The 24,147-nt window shown below is 66.2% G+C and overlaps 4 protein-coding genes across 4 annotated transcripts; 2 read left to right on the top strand and 2 right to left on the bottom strand.

The window, feature by feature from the left end:
* Positions 1-174: 174 nt before the first annotated feature.
* On the top strand, positions 175-4,476 carry LOC309574636 (zinc finger protein 783-like; the record flags this gene model as incomplete). The annotated part of the gene is given in 8 exon segments (XM_082284420.1): positions 175-321; positions 324-395; positions 1,303-1,704; positions 1,798-1,924; positions 2,334-2,447; positions 3,058-3,168; positions 3,283-3,405; positions 3,525-4,476. Coding segments are annotated over 8 exon segments (1,824 nt in total). The 3' UTR covers positions 4,253-4,476.
* A 1,610-nt stretch (positions 4,477-6,086) lies between these two features.
* On the bottom strand, positions 6,087-11,208 carry LOC309574654 (uncharacterized protein). Its single transcript, XM_082284445.1, has 4 exons — positions 11,124-11,208; positions 9,034-9,432; positions 7,762-7,965; positions 6,087-7,414 (listed from the first exon to the last, which is right to left on the bottom strand). The coding sequence occupies exons 2-4, from the start codon at positions 9,419-9,421 to the stop codon at positions 6,384-6,386; spliced, it is 1,623 nt and encodes a 540-aa protein (XP_082140571.1). The 5' UTR covers positions 9,422-9,432; positions 11,124-11,208; the 3' UTR covers positions 6,087-6,383.
* A 1,214-nt stretch (positions 11,209-12,422) lies between these two features.
* LOC309574627 (tigger transposable element-derived protein 3-like) lies at positions 12,423-15,389 on the bottom strand. Its single transcript, XM_082284408.1, has 2 exons — positions 15,121-15,389; positions 12,423-14,854 (listed from the first exon to the last, which is right to left on the bottom strand). Exons 1-2 carry the CDS (start codon positions 15,152-15,154, stop codon positions 12,741-12,743), a joined length of 2,148 nt encoding a protein of 715 aa, XP_082140534.1. The 5' UTR covers positions 15,155-15,389; the 3' UTR covers positions 12,423-12,740.
* A 262-nt stretch (positions 15,390-15,651) lies between these two features.
* Positions 15,652-22,310, top strand: LOC309574646 (zinc finger protein 783-like). Its single transcript, XM_082284436.1, has 6 exons — positions 15,652-15,730; positions 15,880-16,278; positions 17,035-17,161; positions 18,779-18,892; positions 19,095-19,205; positions 20,197-22,310. The coding sequence occupies exons 1-6, from the start codon at positions 15,707-15,709 to the stop codon at positions 21,105-21,107; spliced, it is 1,686 nt and encodes a 561-aa protein (XP_082140562.1). The 5' UTR covers positions 15,652-15,706; the 3' UTR covers positions 21,108-22,310.
* The last annotated feature ends 1,837 nt before the right edge of the window (positions 22,311-24,147 follow it).

The raw sequence follows: 24,147 nt of genomic DNA, 5'->3' as shown, positions 1-24,147 counted from the left end.
GGTGCCGGTGGCAGAGCCGGTGTGGGTGCCGGTGCCGGTGGCGGGGCCGCTCCCGGCAGGCGGTGGCGGCACCGGGGCCGCGCCGGTGGCGGAGCCGCTGCCGGTGCCGGTAGGCGGCAGTGCTCCGCGCTCCCGCCGCTCCCCGCCCGCTGCCGCCCAGCCCGGAGGAGGCGGATGCGATTCCCCGGCTGCCCGTGGCTGCTCGGCGGGGCGGCGGGGCCCGGCCCGTGCGCAGGCACCGACAGCGGCCCCGGCCCCGCTCCCGGCCCCGGCCCCGGCCCGGCCCCGCTCCGCGCTCGCCGCCGCCGCCGCCCGGCCCCAGCCCCAGCCCCAGCCCCGGCCGCCGGGGCCCGGCCCAGCTCCGCGGGGCCATGGCCGAGTGGGCGCCCGCCCAGGTAAGCGCGGCCCGGGGCACCGGCACCGGGCACCGGCACCGAGCACCGGCACCGAGCACCGGCCGCAGGCGGAGCCGCCCCGCCCGCCCCGCTCCCGCTCCCGCCGCCGCCCGGCCCGGCCCGCGGCCCCGGCCGGGACCCTCCGGCACTCCCAGCCCGCGGGGCCCCCGCCACCTCCGGGGAGCAGAGCCGCGGTGGCCCCGGTGCCCCGGGATGTGGCTGAGCACCCCTGCCCCGGGATGTCCGTGAGTCCCCGGGATGCGCCGGGCACCGCTGACCCGGGATGTCCACGTGCCCTCGGGATGCCCCAGAATGTCCCCAGGGACCCGACCCGCCATGGCCCCAGCGCTCCCGGGATGCCCCGGGTCCCGCTGACCCGGGATGGCCGTGTGTTCCCAGCGTGTCCCCAGGCACCTCTGCCCCGGGATATCCCCGTGCCCCCGGGATGCCCCGGGGTGCCCCGGGATGCTCTGAGCAGGCTTCAGCCCGGGGATGCCCCAGGCACCTCTGTCCTGGCATGTCCCTGTCCGTCCCCAAGGTGTCCCTGGACACCCCTGGTCCACAGTTGCCCTGGCTGCTCCCTGCCCACCCAAACCCATCCTCCTCCTGAGTGGATTCCAGCCTGGGCAGGCCCAGGAATGGCTCCCAAGGGATTGGGGGTGACGAGTTGGGAGGGGGTCACCATGGTGACCTGCTGAGGCTGGTGTTCCATGGGGACAGTGATGGGCACTGCCCCCACGGCCACCCTGGACTGTCACTCACTGTCCCCTCAGACCGATGGGCATCAAACTCAGGGGTCCCCTGCAGTTCTGGGGCTGCTGGTGGCCAAAAGCCCTGGAACTGGGGAACAGAGGCTCCAGGGGGTCACCGTGGGCCTCCTCCCACTCGTGCCCTCCCCGTGGCCCAGGTGCAGGAGTGGAACATGGAAGCCCCTCACCTGATGCCGCTGCAGCCGCCGCTGCTGCCGGAGCGGGCGCACGTGCGGGAGGCGCAGCTGCACTCTGCCGAGGCCTCGCTCTGGACCGTGGTGGCCACAGTGCAGGCCATGGAGAGGAAGATTGACCTGCTGGCCACCCGCCTGCTCAGCCTGGAGGGCCGCTCCGGCACGGCCGAGAAGAAGCTCCTGGACTGCGAGAAGACGGCCATGGAATTTGGGAACCAGATGGAGAGCAAGTGGGCCGTGCTGGGCACCCTCATCCAGGAGTACGGGCTGCTCCAACGGCGCCTGGAGAATGTGGAGAACCTCCTGAAGAACAGGAACTTCTGGGTGCTGCGGCTGCCCCCTGGTCCCCGGGGCGAGGTCCCCAAGGTAGAGGGTCCCAGGGGGCTGCAGGACAGTGGGGGGACCCTCAGTTTCCCTGAGGAGTGGGCACCACTGAGCTGGGGGGTCTTGTCCCCACAGGTGCCAGTGACATTTGTTGACATCGCCGTCTACTTCTCAGCGGAGGAGTGGAAGAACCTGGAGGAGTGGCAGAAGGAGCTGTACAACAACCTGGTGAAGGAGAACTATGAGGCTTTGCTATCCCTGGGTAAATGTCCCTTTTCCCATTTCCTGGCAGGAGGCAGCGATGGCTGCATCTCCCCGGAGGGTGCCCTGGTTCCCCCGCCAGTGGTCGGTGGTGGCACTCGCTGTGTCCTGGGACCACCATTCCAGAGGGAACGCTCCATGGCTTGTGCTGTGTGTGGGGACAGGGTGACACGCCGTGCCATGCCAGTGCTGCCACGGTGCTGCCCAGGGGGCTGGAGAGGGTCCTTGTCCCCCAGAACCCAGGAACTGAGTGTCCACACTACAGGGACCTCCAGCATGGAGCTGCCGTGGGATTTAGGCGCGTTCTCTGCCAGGAGGGATGCCAGGGCATGGCAGCCTGGTGTGTCCCCAGTGTGTCCCCCCAGGCCTGGGTGACTGGCCCTGGTGACATCAGCCTGTGTCCCCTGCAGATGGGGCCCTCTCCAGGAGCGAGGCGCAGCCCCGCAGCGAGCGCGGGGATGGACCCTGTGTCCCCGAGCAGCGGGAGCTGGAGCAGAGGGAGCTGCCGCCGGACGCCTGCGCGGGTGAGGCACCGCGGGAGGACCCATCCCCACTGCCCCCACCTCGTGTTCCCTCAGGGATGCTCCTCCTCCTTCCCCAACAGTCCCATCCCTACTGGGCCCAGTTCTCCAGCTGGGACTGGGAACTGCCGTGAGTGGCCCCAGAAAATCCGTGACTGTTGTGACGTGGGTATCCATCCCTGGGAGATCCATGTGTCCCCTGCTGCCACCACGTTGTGTCAGAGCCCATGGGCTGTGTCACAGTCACCCAGCCCCATTGCCACCTGTCCCCAATGGGCTGTGCCACAGCCATCTGTTCCCAAGGGTTGTGCCTGTCCCCAAGGGCTGTCTCAGGGTCACCCATTCCAATGGGCTGTCCTACAGTCACCCATCCCCATGGCTGTCTTGCCGTCACCCATTCACATGGGCCACCTCAGGGTCCCCCATGCCCAAGGGCTGTCCTATGGTCACCTGTCCTCACATGTCCCTGGGTGTGTTGGATGTCCATAACTGCTGTGGGATGGGGCTGTCCCCTGTGGCCAGAGTCCAGGGGTCACACACCACGGGGTGTGGTGGCCGTGGGTCGCACCGTGTGGTTCCTTCCTGGCCTGGCCAAGTCTCTCCTTGTGAACAGAGTCGCTGATCTCCACCTCCGACATCCTGTCCCGGATCAAGCAGGAGGTGGCCTTTGTGGGGGAGCAGCAGTTCCCGGAGGAGCGGGGGATGCCACCAGACCCCTGTGCAGGTGAGCCCGGGGCTGGGCCTGCACCCACCGGAGCCATTCCCTCCCCTGCCTCCCGGAGCAGGATGTGGCCCCGCGTGGCTGAGTCCCTGTCCCCATCCCTGTCCCTCCCTGCAGGCGCGGACGCCCTGATCACTGCGCACGACTTCTTGTCGTGGATCAAGCAGGAGGAGGAGCCCTGTGTCCGGGAGCCCTGGGAGCTGCCCGAGAGGGAGATGCTGCCCCCGGGTCCTGGTCCTGGTGAGCGATCCCCACCATGGGGCTGGGGTGGGGGGGAGCACCCTCCCAGGACGAGCTGTGACTTGGGGACAGCCCCAGTGTCCCCGGTAGGCACTGACCAGTCTCTCTGTCCCCTGCAGCCAGCGAGGGGCTGCTGGTGAAGACGGAGGAGCGGTGCCCCCACGCCGAGCCCCCCGAGGAGGTGGGTTTGCCGGGCAGCTCGGGGGAGCTGCTCTTCCCCGGAACGGGCTTCGGGACCCCCGAGGGACAGGCGGCGGTGCCCGCGGCGGTGGCTCTGCCGGCGCAGCACAGACTGGGCAAAGCTCCGGGCCCCGAGCCGGGCCCGGGGGCCGATGCCGGGGGCGTCCCCGCGGCGCCGCCGGGCCCCGCCGAGGAGCGGCCGCACGGCTGCGCCGAGTGCGGCAAGAGCTTCAGCGGCAAGAAGAGCCTGCGGATCCACCAGCGCAGCCACGCGGCCGAGCGGCCCTACCCGTGCGCCGAGTGCGGCAAGAGCTTCAATTGCCACTCGGGGCTGGTGCGGCACCAGATGATCCACCGCGGCGAGCGGCCCTACAAGTGCTCCGAGTGCGGGAAGTGCTACAGCCGCAAGGAACACCTGCAGAACCACCAGCGGCTGCACACCGGGGAGCGCCCCTTCGCCTGCGCCCAGTGCGGCAAGAGCTTCATCCGCAAGCAGAACCTGCTCAAGCACCAGCGCATCCACACCGGGGAGCGCCCGTACCAGTGCCCCGCCTGCGGCCGCAGCTTCCGCTACAAGGAATCGCTCAAGGATCACCAGCGGGTCCACGGCGCCGAGGCGGGGCCGCCGCCGCTGCCGCCGCCCGGGATCCTGCCCCCCGGGGACTAGGGGCCGCCCCGCCGCGGACTGGCACCCCCCGGGACGGGGACAGCCACCGGCCACGCAGCTTCCGACCAAATCTTGGTGCCCGGCCGGGGCGGGGGGCACGCGGGGAGCCCCGGGGGGACACGAGCCCCCAGGTCCCCCGCCACGGACGGACACTTCGCCCCCAGCGCTCCCCCCACGGACAGTGTCGCCGCACGGGGTGGGGGGCAGCCCCCCGCCGTGTCCCCCCGCGCCACCCCCCGCCTGCCGCTCTCTCCCCTCGCCCCCGCTGCTTATTTTTACTGCCCCCCCCGCGCCGTCCCGCTGTACAGTGCTTGGGGTGTAGTTTTGTATGGACGAAGCGATATGGAATAAAGTCGTGCTGGGCTGCAGAGCCTTCAGCACCCCCGCCGCGGCTCCCCCCTGGTCTGTGGCCGCACTCCTGCCCCGTCCCCGGGGTCCTGCGCCGCGGGAAGGCAGCGGCAGCAGGATGGGGGAATGTCGTGGTGGGACACGGGGTAGTGGGAATGGCAGCACTGTGGATCTGGGGGTGTGGGGGCTCAGGAGGTCCCTGTGTCACCAGCTGTGGTGGCCTCATGCTGCTGGGGCTGTGTGGAGACCCTCATTCCTGCCCATGTCACCGACCCATCCCTGCATCCTTCCTGCCCCCTGTCCTTGCCCCATGCCCAGGTCCCTCCTACCCCTGATTTGGGGATAGGAGTTCTTTCACCCAATTTTCTCTCCACAGCTGTGTGAATCCAGAGCCCTTCCTCAGGCACCCCGGGGTCCCCAAGCTGGGTGTCACCATCCTCCTGGGAGGCCACAACCAGAGCTGGGTGATGCTGCAAATGCCACAGCTCCTGCTGCCCCACTGTCCCCTCCCTGGGGGCTGCACCCTCCTGCCCCACCCCACGTGGGGTGAAGGAGCTGCCACCGAGCAGGACGTGGCAGTCAAGGGGCCCTGGGGGCTGGAAGAGCGGACACAGCACAGAGGGTTCAGCGGTGCTGTCACCCTGATGTGGGCTGCAGATGGAGGGGGGACACAGGGGGTGCAGTGCTGGGGTGCCCTGGGGACACTGCACATGCTGTGGGGACACTAAACATGTTCTGGGGACCTCGGACATTCCCTGGGGACCTTGGGCATTCCCTGGACACCCTACACAGTGTCCAGGGGCCTTGCTTGATGCCAGGGACCCTGCACACTGCTGGGGACACTGCACCTTGCCTGGGGACCCCAAATGCTGCTGGGGACCTTGGACACTTCCCGGGAATCCTGCACACAGCCCAAGGGGCCTTGCATGATGCCAGGGACCCTCTACGCTGCCTGGGGACACTGGACACTGCTGGAGACCTTGGACACTCCCTCGGGACACTACACACTCTTGGAACCTGTCAGGCTGCCTGGGCCCTGCACATTCCTGGGGACCCTCTGGCCTCCCTGGGGACACTGCCTGGGGACCCCAAATGCTCCTGGGCAGGGGACCCTGCACGCTCCCCGCAGGCTGTACACGCTATCACCCCTCTCCAGATGCACAGAACTGCTGGTTCCAAGCCTGGACTGCACAGCTCCCATTCCCCAGCCCCGATCCCAGGGTGCTGGGCTGCCCCACAGGAATGGGGTGAAGCTCGTTTGTCCCATGGCCTTGTCCCCATTCAGGGCTGCAGAGCCATGGGTCAAACGACCCCCCTGGCCCAGCTCCCACCCCCACACAGAGGTCACACACAAAACCATCATTTCTGGGTTTTTTTGGAGGCGTTTTTTTTTTTTTTTAACAGAAGTTTTATGGTTATATGCAAATTAGGTCATTAAATGATTTGCATAAAATGTTCGCACGTCAGCGACTAAGTGTTCCTAACTCCCACCCCCCAACAGGTAGTAAATCCTACTGGACTGGCGCCGTCACGCCGCGCTGTCACACGTGTCCCCCGCGGGCACAGCGGCGTCACCTCGGGGCCCTCCCGCGCCTCCCACGCGCGGGGACGGGCGGGCACCTGCCCGGAGCGCTGCGAGCCCGCGGCAGCCGGGGCAGCGCCGGCCGCCCGCGTCCCCCGTCCCTTCCCGCGGGGATCCGGGTGCCGCCCGCGTCACCGCACACCGTCCCCCCGGGGCGGCCGCGGGCACTCGTGTCCTTGGCGGGGCGGCTCCCGCCCGTCCCTAGCTGTTGGTGAGGAAGAGGCGTCTGTGTCGGGAAGCGGAGCCGCGCGGCCGCCCGCGGCGCCGGCCCCGGCCGCGGTTGCCGAAGGGGCTCCGGCTGGGCACGGCGGTGTCTGCCCAGGCGGCGCTCCCGGCCGGCGGCTCGGGGAAGCTGGGCTCGGCTTTGGGCTGCTCGAGGAGCGGGCTGGGGTCGCGGCGGGGCTCGGGGGGCGGCGGGGCCGGGCTCTGGCGGGCGGCGGCGCGCTCCTGGCGCAGGTAGCGCAGCTCGTCGCGGATGTCCGTGAGGACGCCGAGCAGGCGGAACTGCAGCTCCCGGTCGCGCGCCCGCTCCTCGCGCTGGGTGGCCCGTTCCTCCTGCCACATGGCCAGCTCCTGGTGGTACAGCTGGTCCCACTGCTCCTCCAGGTCGAGCAGGTGATGGATGCTAGTCCTCCAGCTCTCGCGGCGGTCCTCGCGCAGGCGGGAGCAGCCCAGCCCGCGGGCGGGGCCGGGGGCGGCCGGGGCGTCTCCCGGCGGGGAGGCGGAGGAGGGCAGCGATTCCTCGGTCAGGGCGCCGTGCAGCGGGGAGCGGGCCGGGGGCTCCTCCTCCGCCGGGGCCTTCTCCCAGGTGGGCCCCATCAGTACCCTGGGCAAGGCGCCCATCTCCGGGCCCGGGCCCCCCGCCTGCTCCTCGGGATGCGCCGAGTCGAGCCCGCGGCCCAGGGCGGGCAGGTCGGACACGCCCTCGTGCCCCCAGTCCGAGTGAGCGTCCGCGGGGTTGAGGGAGTCCTCGGGCAGCGAAGTGACGGAGCCCTGGGAGCTGCACCGGCGGATCAGCATGGCCTGGCGGGACAGTTTCATGTCCTCCTCCGCTGACATGGGGGCCTCGGGCCCCGGCTGCATCCCCGCAGCCCCGCCGTGGCCCCTCTCCACCTCCCGGCCTTCCCGATCCTCCTCCTCTGACATGGAGGCGTAGGAGACCAGGGACTCGTTTCGCAGGGATGGGGAGATGGCCGACACGTCTGGAGTGCGCAGCTCCGGTCCCGACTCGGCTGGGAGAGAACAGAAACCTCTGGTGAGCCACAGCACTGCCCTCGGCCCAGGCCCTCCCTGGCACATGGATCCCAGTGGATCTCCATCCTGCCTCCACTTCCAGCAGATCCCCATCCAGAACCCCACTGCTGGTGGATTTTCAACCAAACCCCGCTCCCAGCAGGTCTCCATCCAAACCCTGCTGCAGAGGATCTCCATCCAGATCCCACGCTTCCCAGCAGATATCCATCCTGACCCAGCGGATCTCCACTCAAACCCCACTCTCAGTGGATTTCCATCCTGACCCAGCCAATCTCTGTCCCACCCCGCTCCCGGCAGCCGCAGCCCGTGCCCGTTCCCGCCGTACCGGAGCCGCCCTGCCCCTCTCCTCGGCCGTACTCGCAGACGCCGGCGGGGTCGGGGCTCTGTCCCGGCAGGCGCGGCGCGGCCGAGCCCTCCACGTCGGGCAGGGCCGAGGGCTGCCCGTTGGTGTCGATGTAGATGCTGGGGTGGCTCACGCCGGGCTGCAGGTGCATGAAGGGCTGCTTGGACGCGCCGGGGAAGAACAGATCTGCGGGACACAGAGGATGTGGCCTCAGCTGATGGGGACACGGTAGCCCCAAGGTACAGACATTCCCGCAAGGCCATCCCGAGGCAGCCTCACCTGCCCCAGCACCATCCCGAACCCCCAGGGGGCTGACACCGCCCATGGTGCCAGAGAACCATGGGATCAGGGAATAGCCTGAGCTGGGGGGGACCCACAGGAATCATTGATCAAACTCCTGGCCCTGCCCAGACCCCCCAACAACCCCACCCTGGGCACCCCTGGCAGCGCTGCCCAAACGCTCCTGGAGCTCTGGCAGCCTCGGGGCTGTGCCCATTCCCTGGGGAGCCTGGGCAGTGCCCAGCACCCTCTGGGGGAAGAGCCTTTCCCTGATCTCCAGCCTGACCCTTTCCTGGCACAGCTTCATGCCATTACACAGGATTTCTTTCTTCAGCCTAGAGCCCTCTGTTTGGGACATGACCGGCACCTGGATCAGAGACATCCGAGTCTGGGCCACATGGACTGAGCCCCACGATGCCCCCAGCAAAACCAGAGGGCAACTCTGGCATCAAACAGCATCAAATTAAAGAAAAGAAGAAAGAAGAACAAAAAAGACACGCTCCTACAAAGCTTGAGGTGTTCCTACCAATCCTGTTGATTTGGCAGTTTTCCCAGAGAAGCTGTGGCTGTCCCTGGATCCCTGGCAGTGTCCAAGGCCAGGCTGGATAGGGCTTGGAGCAGCCTGGGATAGCAGAAGGTGTCCCTGCCCATGGCACAGGGTGGAACGGGATGAGCTTTAAGGTCCCTTCCAAGTCAAACCACTCTGGGATTTCTACGGTTCACTGATCCCAGGTTATTTCCACAGAGGATTTCTAATCCCAGCACACAAAGTTCCCTACCCCGGTGGCTGGTACTTGGGTACCACAGGACCGTGGCTCTGGCGGATGCTATAATCCCAACACAAACCCCGAAGTCTCTTTCCACAATCCAGAGCAGCCAGCTCAGAACGCCAGCGTGGCCGGACGTCCCTCGGGGAGCGCAGCGGGGCCACCAACGCTCCAACCATCCTCTGCCCGCAGAACCGCCACCACTGACCTGGGTCCAGGATGATCTCGGGCTCCGAGTCGTGGCTGGCCTGCAGGAAGGTGGAAGCCACCATCTTCTCCAGGGGCGTGAGGCGCGGCTTGTGGAGCGGCCCCCCGGCGCGGTTCATGGGCAGGTGCTTCTTGGAGGTGATTTTCTTCTTGACGTCCAGCCGCAGGTCGCGCCACTTGTGCTTGAGGTCGTCGATGGAGCGCTCGGTGTAGCCCAGGAAGTTGACGCGGCTTTGGATTTGGGTCCAGAGCTGCTTCCGCCGCACGGGGTGAGCCCGCAGGGCCTCGGACCCGTACAGGGCGCTGAAATGCCGGACCACATTCCAGACCAGCGTCTCGGTCTCGTCATTGGAGAAGTTGGCCTTCCTCTTCCGGCCAGACGCTGGCATCGCCTGCGAGGCTGCGGCAGAGGTGGAAGGGGCACAATTGAACCTCGGTCCCCACTCCTCTCTGTCAGCTCCTGGGGGGAACATGGGGCTGCGGGAGCCCGAGGGAGCCGCGGAGGAGGGAGCCGAAGCAAGAGCCCCGGAGGCATCCATGGCAGGGGAGGCTTGGGCCAGGGAGGATCTAAAGAGCCGCTTCGGCACAGCACGCGGCACGGGCGCACCGCATCGCCTCGCCCGGCTCGAGAGCACCTGGGAGGGGAGAAAAGGAAAGGGCAGCGGCGGGTGGTGGCAGCGCGGGGGGACGGCGAGGGCCCCCCGGCTCTCTGCAGCCAGAGGCACCCGGGAGCCCCCAGCCAGCTGCCACGGGGGCCGCGGACAGGGACGTGGCCGTGCTGCGCGTCAGGACCACGGTGAGGGGTTGTGGTGAGCGCCTCGGGCACAGCACCTGCTGTGGGGCCACAGCACTGCCCCAGAGGGTGCCGAGGAGCACCTTGGGGCACGCTGAGGGTGATGGGGGCACCTCAAGGCCACAGCGAGGGTCTCATGGCAATGCCGGCCACGATGGGGAAAGTCTTGGGCATGGTGAGCACCTCAGGTTCCCAGCCAGGACCTCGGGATCACAGCACTGACCAAGACCTGAAGGACAGGTCTAGGGGCCTTGATCATGGTGAGCACCTCAAGGCCATGACGAAGACCTCAGGCAAGAAGCAGGCCTTGGCAAGGGTCTTGGCCATGGTAAGAACATCAAGAGCCCAGTGAGCACCTCAAGTTCCCACTGAGAACCTTGGGGTCATGGTGAAACCCATGGCCACAGCGAGAGCCCCAAGGCCACGGCAAAGGCATCACGGAAGGTCTTGGCCATGGTGAGCAGCTCAAGCTCCCAGGGAGCACTCTGGCACCAGGGCAATGACCAGGGCCATGGCAAGTGCTGCAAGGCCATAATGAAGACCTTGGCAAAGGCCTTGGCCATGATGAACACCTGAAGAGCCCAGTGAGGACCTCAGGGCCACAGAAGAGACCTCGACTATGGTGAACACCCCAAGCTCCCAGTGAGGACCTTGTGGACACAGCAAAGACCTCGGCCTGAAGCTCCCAGTGAGCACCCCGGGGCCACGGCAAAGACCTCGGCCAGGGTAAACACCGTGGCCATGGCAAAGACCCCAAGCTCCTCGTGAGGAACTTGGGACCACATCAAAATCCTTGACCGTAGCAAGCGCTCCAAGGCCATGATGAAGCCCTCGGCCATGGTGCACACCTGGACCAGGTGCGCACACCTCAAGCTCCCACAAGGACCACGAGACCACAGCAAAGACCACGGTGCCCACCCCAACATCCCACGGTGCCCTCAACCCCCACCAACCCGCAGGAGCACCGCACCAGCCTCGTGCAGACCATGCAGCCCCGAGGTGCCCCTGACGCCCCTACCGTGCCTCGAGCCCCCTCCCCATCCTCTGGGCCCCCCGGCAGCGCCCACACCCGCGGCCTCGGGGCTCCCGCTGCGGGGCCCGGGGGGCTGCGCGCTGCCCCCCCTTGGCTTTGTTCGCGCTTCTCTGACCGGGGACAAAGCGGCCGGGCCGGGGCCTGCCCCGCGAACCGCCCCCCATTCGGGATCCCCCTGCGGGGGGGTGCGCGGGGCAGACACCGGCCGCGGCCCCGCGGCTCCCCCCGCCCCGCCGGCCCCCCCCGGCCCCGGGGCGGCGCTTACCTGTGCCGGGACGGGCGTGCGGGGCGCGGGGGGCGCGGAGCGGGGCCCCGGCGGCGGCGGGAGGGGGGGCTCAGGTCCGGCGGCGGGTAATGGCTCCCGCCTCGGCGGAACTCGCCTTCATTTCCTCCGAGCGCCGGCGCGGGCCCTGCGCGACACCGCCGCCCGCGGGCCCCCCCTGGCGGCACCGCCGCGCACGGGCGGGGGCGGGACCCGCACGGGACAGCCCCGCGGGAGGGGACACCGGGAGGGGACACCGGGAGGGGACAGCCCACCGGGACGGGACAGCCCACCGGGACGGGACATCCCTGCATTCCACCCCGAGGGGACGGCGGGTACCCACTGCGGATGTATCCCCGTGGGGGTCCCCCCGGGGTGATGCATCCTTGTACCTCACTCCCGAGGGGGCCGCGGGTACCCCCGTGGGGCTGTGTCCCCGCGGGGATCCCCCCGTGCCCCCCATCCCTGCACCCCCCTGATGATGCACCCCATGGGGGTCCCACCCCCATGCACCCCATGTACCCCCGTGACGGCGTATCCCTCGTGGGGCTCTCCCCATGCATCGAGTCCCCGCATCCTCCCCCTTTCCCACCCGTGGCTGTGCATCCCTGTGGGGGTCCCCCCTGCTGCACCCCGTAACTGCATTCCCTGTAACTGCACCCCCTCTCCCCTGGGTACCTCATGCTCCCCCGTGACCATTTATCCGTGTGGGGATTCCCCTGTGGACTCCATCCCTGTACCCCCTGGGCCTCTGTCCTTGCCTGGTGGCCTGGTGGCCTGCAGCTGCCTGTGACTGTGGACATGCAGAGGGTCATCCCTGTACTCCATCCCACCCCAGGAACCCCAGTGTGGGGGTCAAGGTGCACAGTGTACAGGGGGGCTGTGCAGGGGACCCCAGGGTGCCCGTGGGTGCCACCAAAGCTGGCACAGTCCCCACAGGGCGGCCAGCCAGATCCTCACTGCCCTGGGCCTGGTACCCGGGTGGGGATGGCACAGCTCGGGGTGGCTGTGGGGGCCATGGTGTGCCCAGGACAAGGCGAGAGAGGGGAAGGGGGAAGTTTGGGGTGGCCCCACTGCTCCCGGCAACCCTGGGGAGCTCTGCCCCACCACTCACAGTGGATGCGACAGTAGAATAAAACCACCCGTGCTTCCCTTTGCTGAATACCAACTTTTTAATGCCTGTAACAATTCTCCGAGCAGCACTTGGTGACAGCAGCCAGTGCCACCTGGTTCCCCCACGGGAAGAAGCTGCTGTCCCTGGCACGGGGACACCCCAGCAGCACCCACATCCCCCCACGGCAGTCACTACCCCACCCAGGGCAAATCCCCACCGGCAGCAGCTCCACACCGTTTCCTGCTGGCTGCAGCAGCCACCCTCTGGGAGAAGGTTCTGGCAGCAGGTTTGTGTCCCCAGCACTGCCACTGCCCCACGGGTGACACCCAGAGCGTGGCGGCTCCTCAGCCCCCACACACGGTGATCCCATGGGGCCATACAGACCCACAGCAAACCCCATGGCACAACTGCAGGGGACAGTGGCCAGGCCGGTCCGGTGACGGCCCCAGGGAGCACCGGTCCCTCTCACGGGCACGAGCGGGTCCGGGCACACACCAGCCGCCCGGTCACTGCTTGGGAAGGGTGTCCCCGAGGAGGGCTCGCCCCGCGCCGGCTGACACCATGTGCACCGCGTCCTCCAGCTCGTAGAAGGCCTGGAAGAGGTCCGGCGAGGTGGCCTGGCACTCCAGGTACCGCCGCAGCGTGGCCAGGCTCCTCCAGACCTCCCGCTCCGAGGGGCAGGGCGGCACGGCCGCCAGCTCGCCCGCGTCCTCGCCCTCCGCCATCCCCTCGTCCCCATCCGCCCCCGCCGGGTCCCCGTCGCGCTCCAGCTGCTCCCGGCTGAGCAGGCCGGGTGCCGAAGTGAGGGACACGGCCTCGGCGCTGGCATCGGGGGTGAGGCCGGCGGCGCGGAAGCAGCTGGCGATGAGCCCCGGGTGAACGTCGCCCCAGGCTTGTGCCAGCATGTGCAGCACATCCAGCAGGCTGGGCTGCCCCGCGCCGCGCTCCGCCGGCAGCCACCGCAGCAGCCGGCGCCGGTAGTGGCCCTTGAGGTCGCTGGCGATGCCGCGGTCCAGGGGCTGGGCCAGGACGGTGGCCGGCGGGACGAAGACCATCCTGACGTTGGACAGCTGGAGGTAGGGGTGCGCCTCGTGCTTGGCCAGCAGGAGGAGGACGCTCTTGCCCTGCCGCCGCATCCCCTCGTTGAACTCCCGCAGCCACTCGGCGAACAGCGGGGCCGTCAGGCCGGCCAGGCTGCCGGCGCGGTAGCTCCACGGCATCTGCTCCAGGTTGACGCCCCGCAGGCAGCGTGGCCGGGGGCTGTCCCCCACCGCCCGCAGCGGCACCTTCTCCGAGCCGCTGGCGTTGGCGCAGAGCAGCAGCGTCAGCCGCTCGCCGCTGCTCTCGCCCTTGCCGGGGCCGCCGGCCGGGAGCAGCACCGCGGTCTCCCCGCAGGCGAAGATCTCGGCGGGCGCGTAGCTGCGGAGGAGGCCGGGCAGCACCGCGCCGGCCCAGTGCTCCGCCGTGGGCTGCTCCGCGTCCCCTTTCTCCGCCGGCGGCTTCTTGCCGGCGAGGCCGTGGCGAGCGCCCAGGCGAGCCAGCCAGCCGCCGCAGGGCTCGGGGTCGGGCCGGGCCAGCGCCCCGGCCAGGTGCCTGGCCCTGAGCTGCAGCAGCGGGCGGCTCACGGGCAGGTCGGCGGCGCGGGCCCCCTCCACCCAGCGCAGCAGCGCGGCCTCCAGCGCCGCGTCCTTCCCCTCCCGCTTGCGCTTCCGCTCGGGGTCGCCGCTGCGGTGCCACTCGCTCAAGATGCGCTCCTTGTTCTTGATGATGCGGCAGATCTGGGGCTGCGACACCCCGAAGCGCTTGGCCAGCTCGCTCTGCGACACCTTGGGGCCCTCCAGCATCTCCAGCACCCGCACCTTCTCGGTCAGCGACAGCTCCTTCCGCTCCTTGCGCGGCGCTGCCGTCGCTCCCTCCGCCGAGCCCGGGGAGCGCCCGGTGCAGGGGGCCGGGCGGTGGGGGCTGCCCGTGGCCCCCAGCCCCGCCGGCTCGGCGAGGCCTCTCCCGCAGCGGCCGCAGGCGTAGCCGAGCTCCGTGCCACGGCCAAGCCGGTGCCGCACCAGGTCCGGCTTCTGCCCGACGCCTCGGCCGCACTCGGCACAATCCAGCGGCGGCTCCCCGGGCCGGCAGCGGCGGCTCTCGAAGGCGGGGGGTGCGGCGATGAACCCCCCGTTACCGGCACCGGGATTCGGCTCCGGCTCGAGGACGCCGCAGTAGCTGCAGCCCCGTTCCCGCAGCGGGACGAGGAAGTCGGCGGGGCCGGTGTGGCGGGACGGGGGGGAGTGGGGCGGTGGGGACACCCCGTCCTCGCTCTTCACCTCCTTCCCCTGCCATTCCCCTGCGGAGACAGGAGCGCGTTGGGGAGCGGACCCCTCACCGGGAATCCCGCGGGACCAAGGCCCCGGCTCGGCAGGATCCGGCCCACTGCCCGAGCCCTGCTCCTGGTCCCACCTGGCCACGATCCCGCCCGTCCCCGTGTCCCGCTCACCCTGGGAGGGGCCGGCGGGCGCCGCGTGTGGCCGGGGGCTCTGGTGCTCCCCGTAACGCCCCGCTGCCGCCGCCACCCCCTCGTCCTCTCGCTCCACCTCGGCCAGGATGTCGGGTTTGGTGATGGCGTAACCTGTCACAGAGACAAGAGGAGGGACAGCCAGTGATGCCACTGGTGATGCCACTGGAGATGCCACCAGTGATGACATCGGTCACAACAGGCCAGTGTTGGCTGCCCGTGGTGATGGGGACAGGCAGCCGGTGTGGTCCCGTGGTGACCCCAGAGCCATCCCGTGACCTTCCGCTCCCGGCACCAACCCGGTGAGTGCCGGCCTCGCTCATGGCCAGGCCACGACCGGCAACGCCAGGACCGGTGCCGCGACGGCCCCGGTGCCTCACCCAAATCGACGGGATGCTGGCGATCCTCCTTCATGGCACCGGCACCGTCCCGGTCCTCGGGAAACGCGGCGGCAGCTGCTGCCGGTGCTGCTCCCGCCGAGGCCTCACCAGCGCGAGGGATGGCGGTGATTGAGCGATGCCGCACCGGGATGACGGCGCGCGGCCGGGCGGCGGGACGCGGCGTCAGCGGTGCCCGTGGGGCCGGTGGCGGGGCCGCCGAGCGCCGGTGGGCCGCGGTGGCGTTGCCACACCTGTCTCCGTCCCCTCCCGCCCGCTCGGTTCCGCCCGGCGCCGCCGCCGCCGCCCCGCGCGGCCCCGCTACCGGCGGCGGGAGCGCGCGTGACGCCGGGCCCCGCCCCCTCGGCGCTCCGCCCCCCGATTGGCCGCGCCGCCGCCCAATGGGCGCGCGGTCCGCCCGCCGGCGGGGGTCGCTGTGGCGCCGGGCGCCGCCGCCGCCGCTCCCAGCGCGCCCCGCGCCCTCGGCATGGCCGCTCCGCCCCGCCGCTGCTGAGCCGCCGCCGCCGCCCGGCCCCGCCGCCGCCCGCCCGCGCCGCCGCCCCGCACCGCCCGCGCCGCCCCCCGCGCCATGGCCGACTGGGCCCCCGCTCAGGTAAGCCCCGCCACCGCCCCCCGCCGCCCCCGCCGGCCGCCGCCCCCCGGCCCGGCCCGGCCCCGCGTCCCGCCCCCCCCCCCCCTCCCCGCGGGCTGCGGGCGCGTTCCCGCGCTCACCGCCGCGCGCCCGGCGCGTTCCCCCCGCAGGAGCTGGAGAGCATGATGGAGCCCCAGGAGCTGGGCCTGGAGCAGCCGCTGCCCGCCCCCGAGCAGGGCCCCGGCGGCGAGGCCGAGCTGCCGGCCGCCGAGATCTCGCTCACGCTGGTCACCGAGATCCAGGCCGTGGACAGGAAGGTGGACACCCAGGCCGCCCAGCTGATGAACCTGGAGGGCAGGATGAGGATGGCGGAGACTAAGCTGATCGGCTGCGAGAAGACGGCGGTGGAGTTCGGGAACCAGCTGGAGAGCAAGTGGACGGCGCTGGGCACCCTCATCCAGGAGTACGGACAGCTGCAGAAGCGCCTGGAGAACATGGAGAACCTGCTGAAGAACAGGAACTTCTGGATCCTGCGGCTGCCGCCGGGGGCGAAAGGGGAAGTCCCCAAGGTAACGGTTCGATGCTCCCCGCTGCAAAACAGGGCTGTTCTGCACATATGCTGGGCTCACAGCCCCATATCCTGCACTGACAGCCCCATATCCTGCACTGACAGCCCCATCCCTGCACTGACACCCCATCTCTTGTGCACTGACATCCCCATCTCTTGTACACTGACAGCCCCATCCCTGCACTGGCAGCCCCATCCTGTGCCCTGACAGCCCCATCCCTGTACTGACAGCCCCATATCCTGTGCACTCACAGCCCCATCCCTGCACTCACAGCCCCGTTTTGAGGCAGCTGCAGTGCTGAGAGCAGTTCATGCCTCCCCCACAGCACTGTCTTCCCTTCAGCACCCAGAAGCACCAGCACAGGTCCCGCTGTGTTAATTATGCACCGCTTGTGCACATGTGATCTGGGAGGGATGTCACAAATTCCTGTGTTTGGATCACCTGGAATTGTGTGGCTCAGCCCCCTGTAACTGGGAGGGCTTGGGAACATGCCCAGTGCCTTTTCAGAGGTGATGAGCAGCAAAACTGTCAAAAAGGAGGTGAAAAGGAGTCTGTGCCAGGCGCTGTGCACGGAGGGGACAGGGGAAATCCCTGTCATGCCTCTTGAGGGCTGAGGCACACGGGAAGGAGCAGATGTTCCTGCCTGGGACTGTCCTGCACGACGCTTGGGGTGTTTGAGCGAGAAAATTGAATGAGAAAACATCCCCAGGTACTTCCTTAAACGAGAAACAAACGCCGTGGTGCTGCTCCTTGCAGGTCCCCGTGGCCTTCAACGACGCCTCGTTTAACTTCTCTGAGGAGGAGTGGAAGAGCCTCAACGAGTGGCAGAAGGAGCTCTACAGGCACATCATGAAAGGCAACTACGAGGCCGTCATCTCCATGGGTAACGACGGGCCAGGGTTTGCCCTCAGCCTCCTGGCACGGAGTTTTCCTGGGAACTGGTGGATGGATGGAAGCAGCCCGGTGTGCTGCGGGATCAGGGAGGGAGTGGTGTGCTCTGGGAAGGCGTTACACTGCCCTGGCAGTGAGTTCAGCCCTCACAGCCACGTGCAGGGTGGAAGGATGTCATGAGTGTCACCGCAGGGACGGTGGATCCCCGATGGTCCCTGCGGCCTGGCGAGCGCTGGGATTGTGAGGAGGAGGAGGGGAAGTGAGAGGACCCTCAATCCAAGCAAAGCTGGGGAAGAGGGAAGTTCCTTTGTCGCGCCAAGGTCCACTGATCCACTGCGCTGGGTGCATCAGCCCGCTGGCTGCTTAGGGCAGCAGAGGGTGCCCTGTGCCCTGCCTCTGAGGTTCCTTCCAGCCCTTTCCATGGGGCCTTCCATGAGGGAGAAGTGACATTTGCCTGGGCGCTCTGTCCAGCCCCGGGGAGCGAGTCCTGCTCGAGGTGCTGCGGGATCTGCTGGGGCAGAGATGGGGAGAAGCAGCGGGTGAGGGCAAGCTCTGCCTCCTGCTTTCCCCTCAGCAGCTCAGGGCAGTGCATTCCCAGCCAAAGGAACGCGCTCCGCTCGCTCCTGCCAGTCCTGGCCATGGGAATTCCCTCTGGGGAACACGCTGCCTTCACAACATGTTCCAGAAGTGACCTTGCCTTGGCTGGACAGTGGGTGGGAGCGCAGACGCCGTCCCTGGTAGCCAGACACTCCCCTGTGCCGAGTGCAGGCTCATCCGCCTCCCCGCCATGCAGCTCTGCCCAGTCCAGGCCTTTTCTGCTTTTTTTCCCCCCTTTATTTCTTTGAACAGAGGTTTCCTGCAGTCCCTGTGTGCCAGGGCAAAAGGTGAAGGGTAACCACAGCCCCCATTCTCCTGTTTCCAAACCGATCCCGTGTCCTGCTCCTGAGGCATGGGAATGCAGCAGTCCTGCTGGAGGGGATCTGGGGATCTGAGCCTGGAGCTTAGAGAAATGTATCTGTGCTTCATCCCAAGGTTTCCCTTGAGAAACGAGGTTTAGGGGTTTGGCTCCTGTGTAAGGCAAACGGATCCACCGGAGCAGAGGTGGAATTTAACCCCCAGGGCCTCCCACGTGTCTGGAAGTGAAGTTTTCCGCTCTCCGCCCGAGGAGAGATGGTGATTGTCCCCTTTCCCCCACCAAAATCCGCGAGCAGCCCGTGACTCGGACGTGCAGGACGGAGCGGTCCTGGCTGGAGGGAACCGCACGGGGAGGGCAGTGCTGGCAGCTCTGGTGCTGCCCCCGAGCTGAAGTCCCCATTGTAATGGATCCGCGGACCTTAGCGGAGAGGAGAAGACAGGAGAGCCTGCAGGTAAGCGCAGATGCCTTTTCTTACTGTCCTCCTCACGCTGCAGGCTGGGAGGTGCTCCTCACCTGAGCAGAGTGTGCTCCTGCATCCAGGGCCCGCACAAGGTGAGCGGGGCAGATGGGTGAGAGCAGCTTCCTAAGCCTCTCTCGTTTGTTTCCCAGTGAAGGAAGGTTGGTGGGCGAAGGCTGGAGAGTCGCTCTCTCACCAGGGCAGGGGAAACACCCTCCTCCTCTTTTTACATGCAGACGCTGCCATTTCCAAGCCTGAGCTGCTGACACGGATCGAGCAGGGAGAGGATCCCAACGCTGAGGATCAGGAGGACTCGGAGGGAGGGGAGACCCCCACGGACCCCAGCACAGGTGAGCCACAGGATTCCTGGGACTCGGCGGGGAGGTGGAGGCAGATGTGGGGCAGGCTGTTCAGTTCTGTCAGCTCTGTGCTCAGGTACAGGGGGGGCTTCGCTCTCCTGCTTGTCTCCCACCTGATTCATCCATCTCTCCTGGAATCCTGTAAAGCAGCTGGAAGGTTGGAGTGTAACTCCTGCTCTTTTCTCTTGCACAGAATTTTTCTTCCCTGGGCCCGATGACAGCTCATGGGGTAAATACGAAGAGACTCTGGCTGAAAGCCACGAAGGCTCCGAGGAAGAGGAGGGCGTGGAGGTCCCTGGTACATGTGAGTGCACTGAGCTGCTTTGGGAAGTGTCCCTTGCCTGGATGTGCTTTTGGCTTCCCAGCCTCATTCCCAGGAGCAGCTCAGCTCTTCTGGATGGTGCTTTGCCAGAATTTCAGATAGTTGCTTTGAGTCACGGTTTATACCATGGCAGATCCTTCAGCCTCAGGCACTGTACAAGCCCATGAGGAAAAGAAGTTTTATTCCCTTTTTCTCTGGTTTCTTTTTGCTTTTATCCTAAACCACACATTCTTAAAGACCTGTCCTGCTTCACCTCCTGCTGAGGGACCCACTTTTTTCCTCTGGCTACCTATCTATAGCTAGATTATATATATAATATTATATTGCAATATAATTGAAGGCAGGAAGTTGCTGGAGTGTGTCCAGAGAAGGGAATGGAGCTGGGGAAGGGTCTGGAGCACCAGAAGTGGCTGAGGGAGTTGGGGGGGCTCAGGCTGGAGCAAAGGAGGCTCAGGAGGGACCTTGTGGCTCTGCACAAGTCCCTGACAGGAGGGGGCAGCCAGGAGGGGTCAGGCTCTGCTCCCAGGGAACAGGGACAGGAGGAGATGAAAAGGCCTCAAGTAGTGCCAGGGCAGGTTCAGGCTGGAAATAGTGACAATTTCTTCCCCAAAAGGGGCTGTTACGCACTGGAACTGCCCAGGGCAGCGGTGGAGTCCCCATCCCTGGAGGGATTTAACAGCCCTGTGGACGTGGCACTTGGGGACATGGTCAGTGGTGGCCTTGGCAGTGCTGGGGCTCGCTCTCCGAGGCCTTTTTCAACCTCAGTGATTCTGAGATTCCAAGTCAAACCCCTCTGGCCTCGCCTGTATCCCAGGACACAGTAGGTGCTCCCAGCTGGACTCGCAGCCCCGTCAGTGCCAGGCTCTGAGCTGGGTGCGCGCAGCAGAGACCACCCGTGTCCCGAGGGAATTGTGGTGTAAATAACAACCCAGTTCTTCCTCCCCAAATGACACGAGTGTCTCTGCTCTGCCAGACGAACAGCCGTGCGACGAGGAAGGCTCTGAGAGCCTGGAGCTTTCCAGGTCGTTGACAGGAAAGTGGGAAGAAGTTTTCTCCAGCCCAGAGGAGGAGATGCAGTCGAGCAGCAAGAGCCAGAGCGGGTCAGCCCCGCCGCAGCGAACGGCAACGGGCAACGGGCTGAGGCGCTCCGTGCGCCGCGGGAGAGACTTGGCCAGGAAGGATCCCGAGGAGGCGGCGGCGGACAAGGGGCCCTACATCTGCTGCGAGTGCGGGGAGAGCTTCCTGGACAAGCAGCTCTTCGCCACCCACCAGAAGGCGCACGCCAGCGAGGAGGCCTGCACGTCCCTGGAGCACAGCGAGGGCTTCCGGCAGAAATCCAAAGCGAAGGGCCAGGGCCCCTCCCGCTCCAAAGGGTCCAAGCGCCCCGACGGAGAGAAGAGCTCGGGATTCAAGTATGGCTTCGTCAGGCACCAGGTGAACAACATGGTGGAGAGGCCTTACACCTGCTCCCAGTGCAAGGAGAGCTTCAGCCTGGAAGTGAGTCTGATCCTGCACCAGAAGCTGCACACGGGGAAGGGCGACGGGCCGCTGACGTGCACCTACTGCGGGAAGGACTTCCGAGACCTCTCCAAAGCCATCCGCCACCAGCGCATCCACACCGGGGAGAGGCCCTACCAGTGCACCGAGTGCGGGAAGAGCTTCATCCGGCGGGACCACCTGCTCAAGCACTGGCGGGTGCACACTGGGGAGACCCCCTACCAGTGCCCTGTCTGCGGGAAGCACTTCCGCTACAAGGAGTCCCTGAATTGCCACCAGAAAATCCACTCCCGCAACCCGCGGCCCGGGGAGGATTCCCAGCACAACCTGGGCTCGGCGGGCACCCAAACCGACCATTTCTGCGTGAAAAAAGAGACTAAGCAGTAGCCATGGTGGGGCCGGGGCAGGAGGGCTCGCGGTGACCGTGACGGTCTGGCAGGTGGACGTGCAGCATGATGGCAGGTGACTTGTATCGCAGCTAATCCATGTGGTCATGCTACGAAGCCCGCTTTGGTGAAGCATCCAAGGAATTCCTCTTAAAGACTCTGCTCGGCCGGCCCAGGCAGGTCTGGGACCCCGCGGGGTTCCGTGGCACTTCCACCGCGGCGCAGGCCCCGTGCTCGCTGTTCCCTACGCAGGGTTGGATTCTGCCCGTAGAGAATAATCCCGAGCGATTCTCTGGGGTCCGTATATAGCAGGTGTTCCCCCACCTATCTTTGTGCATATTCAGGAGTGACAAGCTTTCGCTTTCTTTTTTCCACTCGTTTCACTGCAAGGCTGGAAGCGCGAGGAGGGAGGGAGGGAAGGAAGGTGCCATTCCCAGCCGGCCGCCCGCTCCCGCTGCGTTGCCGTGTCCCGAAAGGCTGCGAGGCCAGGACTGGGATGAAGGGAAGAGAAGCGAGGCAGAGAGGTGGTCAGGGCACGACGCGGGATTTGTGGAAGGCGGAAAAGCGGAGAGGAGAGCGTGGCAAAGAGCGGGGTGAGATGAAGCAGGTGCAGGAGAAGGGGCTGAGGACATTGGAGCAGGAGGAGTCGGGAAGGGCAGCGTTTGGAGGCGTGCTGGGCTCACTCGCACGAGGAGGACACGTCTCCGTTCTTCTGAAGGGTGTCACTGGCACCAGCCGGGCTGTGGTTCCCCTCTGGCGTGAGGGAACGGCGCTGCTGGGCCGACTCACGGACTCCTGGCAATGAAGGTGATTTTATTATTATTTTTTAACTGGGTTTGGTCTCACTCAGGTAAGTTAGACGAGTGAAAGCAGCTTCTCCTAACCCCTGTAAAGAGCTGTTTGGTTTTTAGTTAACCTAGAAGTAGTCTATTATTATTAATTATTAATTATTATGATGATAATACTACAAGGAAAGGTGTGACACTATATTTCACAGTTGCTCTAAAACACTTCCATGTATGCGATAACCGCCCAGAGTTTTCCAGCTGTTTGTGTAAATATTGGATGACTTCTGGAGCTGTTGGTGTTGTTCTGAGGTGGCTGTACGTGGTGTCTCTTCGCTCTGTATCGTCAGCTGCTGGTTCGTGACCGTGTTTTGTAACAACTTTTGTAAAGTCTGTCAATACAGTGTTTCCATTCTGAATTCCGCGTACTGGTACCTGCAGCTCCCTCATCCTGCACCTGGCTGTTACTCGGGAGCTTTTCCAAGTAATTATGGAACAGGTGAACAGCACAAGCCAAGCTGAGCATCTGGAGAGCCAGGCCTGGCAAACGAGGCTGCTCTGGGATGCTGCATCTGGCACTTGGGATTTGTGTTTTTGACTTTGCTCCTACGGCTGGAAGCAGATTTTGGGTTTGTGCTCTGGGAGTCAGCCTGTGCCACAGACTAACAGGGCTGTGGATGGCTGAGGAGTCCCTGGATCTGGGGTGGGATGGAGCCGGGGCATCCCATGCCCAGGATGAGGGAGAGGGAGAAACGCTGGTGGCTGTGGCCATGGAGCTGGGACCATGGAATCATGGAACGGCCTGGGCTGGAAGGGACCTCAAAGGGTGCCCAGCTGGTGCCACACACTGGGGGCACTTCCCTTCCAGGCTCCCCCTCAGCCCAGCATTCCCCAGGCTCTTCCCTGCCAGAGCCCAGGACACGGAGACAGTTCCCTCTCCCCACCAGAGACCTTCAACAAGGCTCAGGGGTTGTTCCAGCTTGGGAGCTGGTGTGGGAGGTGGAGAGGGCAGCTCATAGGTCAGAACCACCATGGGCATGTGGCACTTGGAGCCCACAGAGACCGGGGAGTGCCAGAGCCCCTCAGCCATCCCAATCCATGCTGGGTGCCTGGGGAGACAGAGCAAGTGACCCCAGTGTGAATCCCCCCACACTCTGAGTGACCCTGGGTGAATCCCCCCACACTCTGAGTGACCCCAGGGGAATCCCCCCATGCTCTGAGTGACCCCAGGTGAATGCCCTCACGCTCTGGGGCCACCCTGTGGGATGGGGCTGCCCCATGCGGGCACGGAGATGCTGGAGATGGTGGGGAGGAGGAGGGGGAGGGAAAAGAGCTCAGGGAAGGAGCATCCTGTGGGGTCCAGGCTGGGAAGGGCAGGTGATGCCAATGGTGAGGCCGAGCACGGCCCTGAGCGCACGGTGAGGCCACACGAGTGTCCTGCTCTGGTCACACGTGTGCTCTGTGTGCACACACGTGGCTGGAGCCCAGGGCACAGGCAGAAGGCACTCCATGGACACGGCTGTGTCCCCATCCTGCTCAGTCCACTCCTGGGAATAAATACACCTGGTGATCACACCCATCTCCATCGGGACAGCGTGGGGCCTCCCACAGCCAGGGTCAGGCACTCCCTGTGCCAAGAGCTGCCCTGCAGCCCAGTGTTCCCAGCTGCACTGGGATGTACAAACCCCAGGGAGGGACCCCCTCCATCCCAGAGCTGCTCCTGGTGTCCCCTGCCAATGGGTCAGCCCTGGACAGAGGCTGTGGATCCCTGGGACAGCCCCGGAGGGGCCTGGACAGGAGGTCCCTAACTGGGGGTCCCCACCTGCTGTCAAACCCCTGTACCCCCCAAGCCGGGGTGACCCATCCCACTTGTCCTCTCCCTTTTCCCATAAGCTAAAGGCTTTCCTGCCCTTCCCTGTGTTCGGTGACTTCCCCCCCAAAGTGTGGCGGGGCTGTGCCAGAGCAGGCAGGGATGGGACTGGGGAGATGAGATGGAGATGGAATGGAATGGGGGTGGGACCGGATGGATGAGCTAGAACCGGGAGGGATGGGATGGCACAGGGCAGATGGGATACAGTAGGATACAGTGGGGCAGGATGAATGGAATGAGATGGGATGGAACTGGATGAGACATGGACGGAATGGGATGTGATGGGACAAGATGTGGGATGGAGAGGGTGGGACTGCATGGGACAAGACTGGACACACAGCATGGAATGGGATGGGAGAGGATGGGATTGGATGGGATCAGACAGT

The sequence above is a fragment of the Coloeus monedula genome (genome assembly GCF_965178545.1).
Source record: "Coloeus monedula genome assembly, chromosome: 1".
Classification (NCBI taxonomy): domain Eukaryota; kingdom Metazoa; phylum Chordata; class Aves; order Passeriformes; family Corvidae; genus Coloeus; species Coloeus monedula.
Note: the sequence above shows the minus strand (reverse complement) of the source record. Positions and strands in the feature narration are given on the sequence as shown.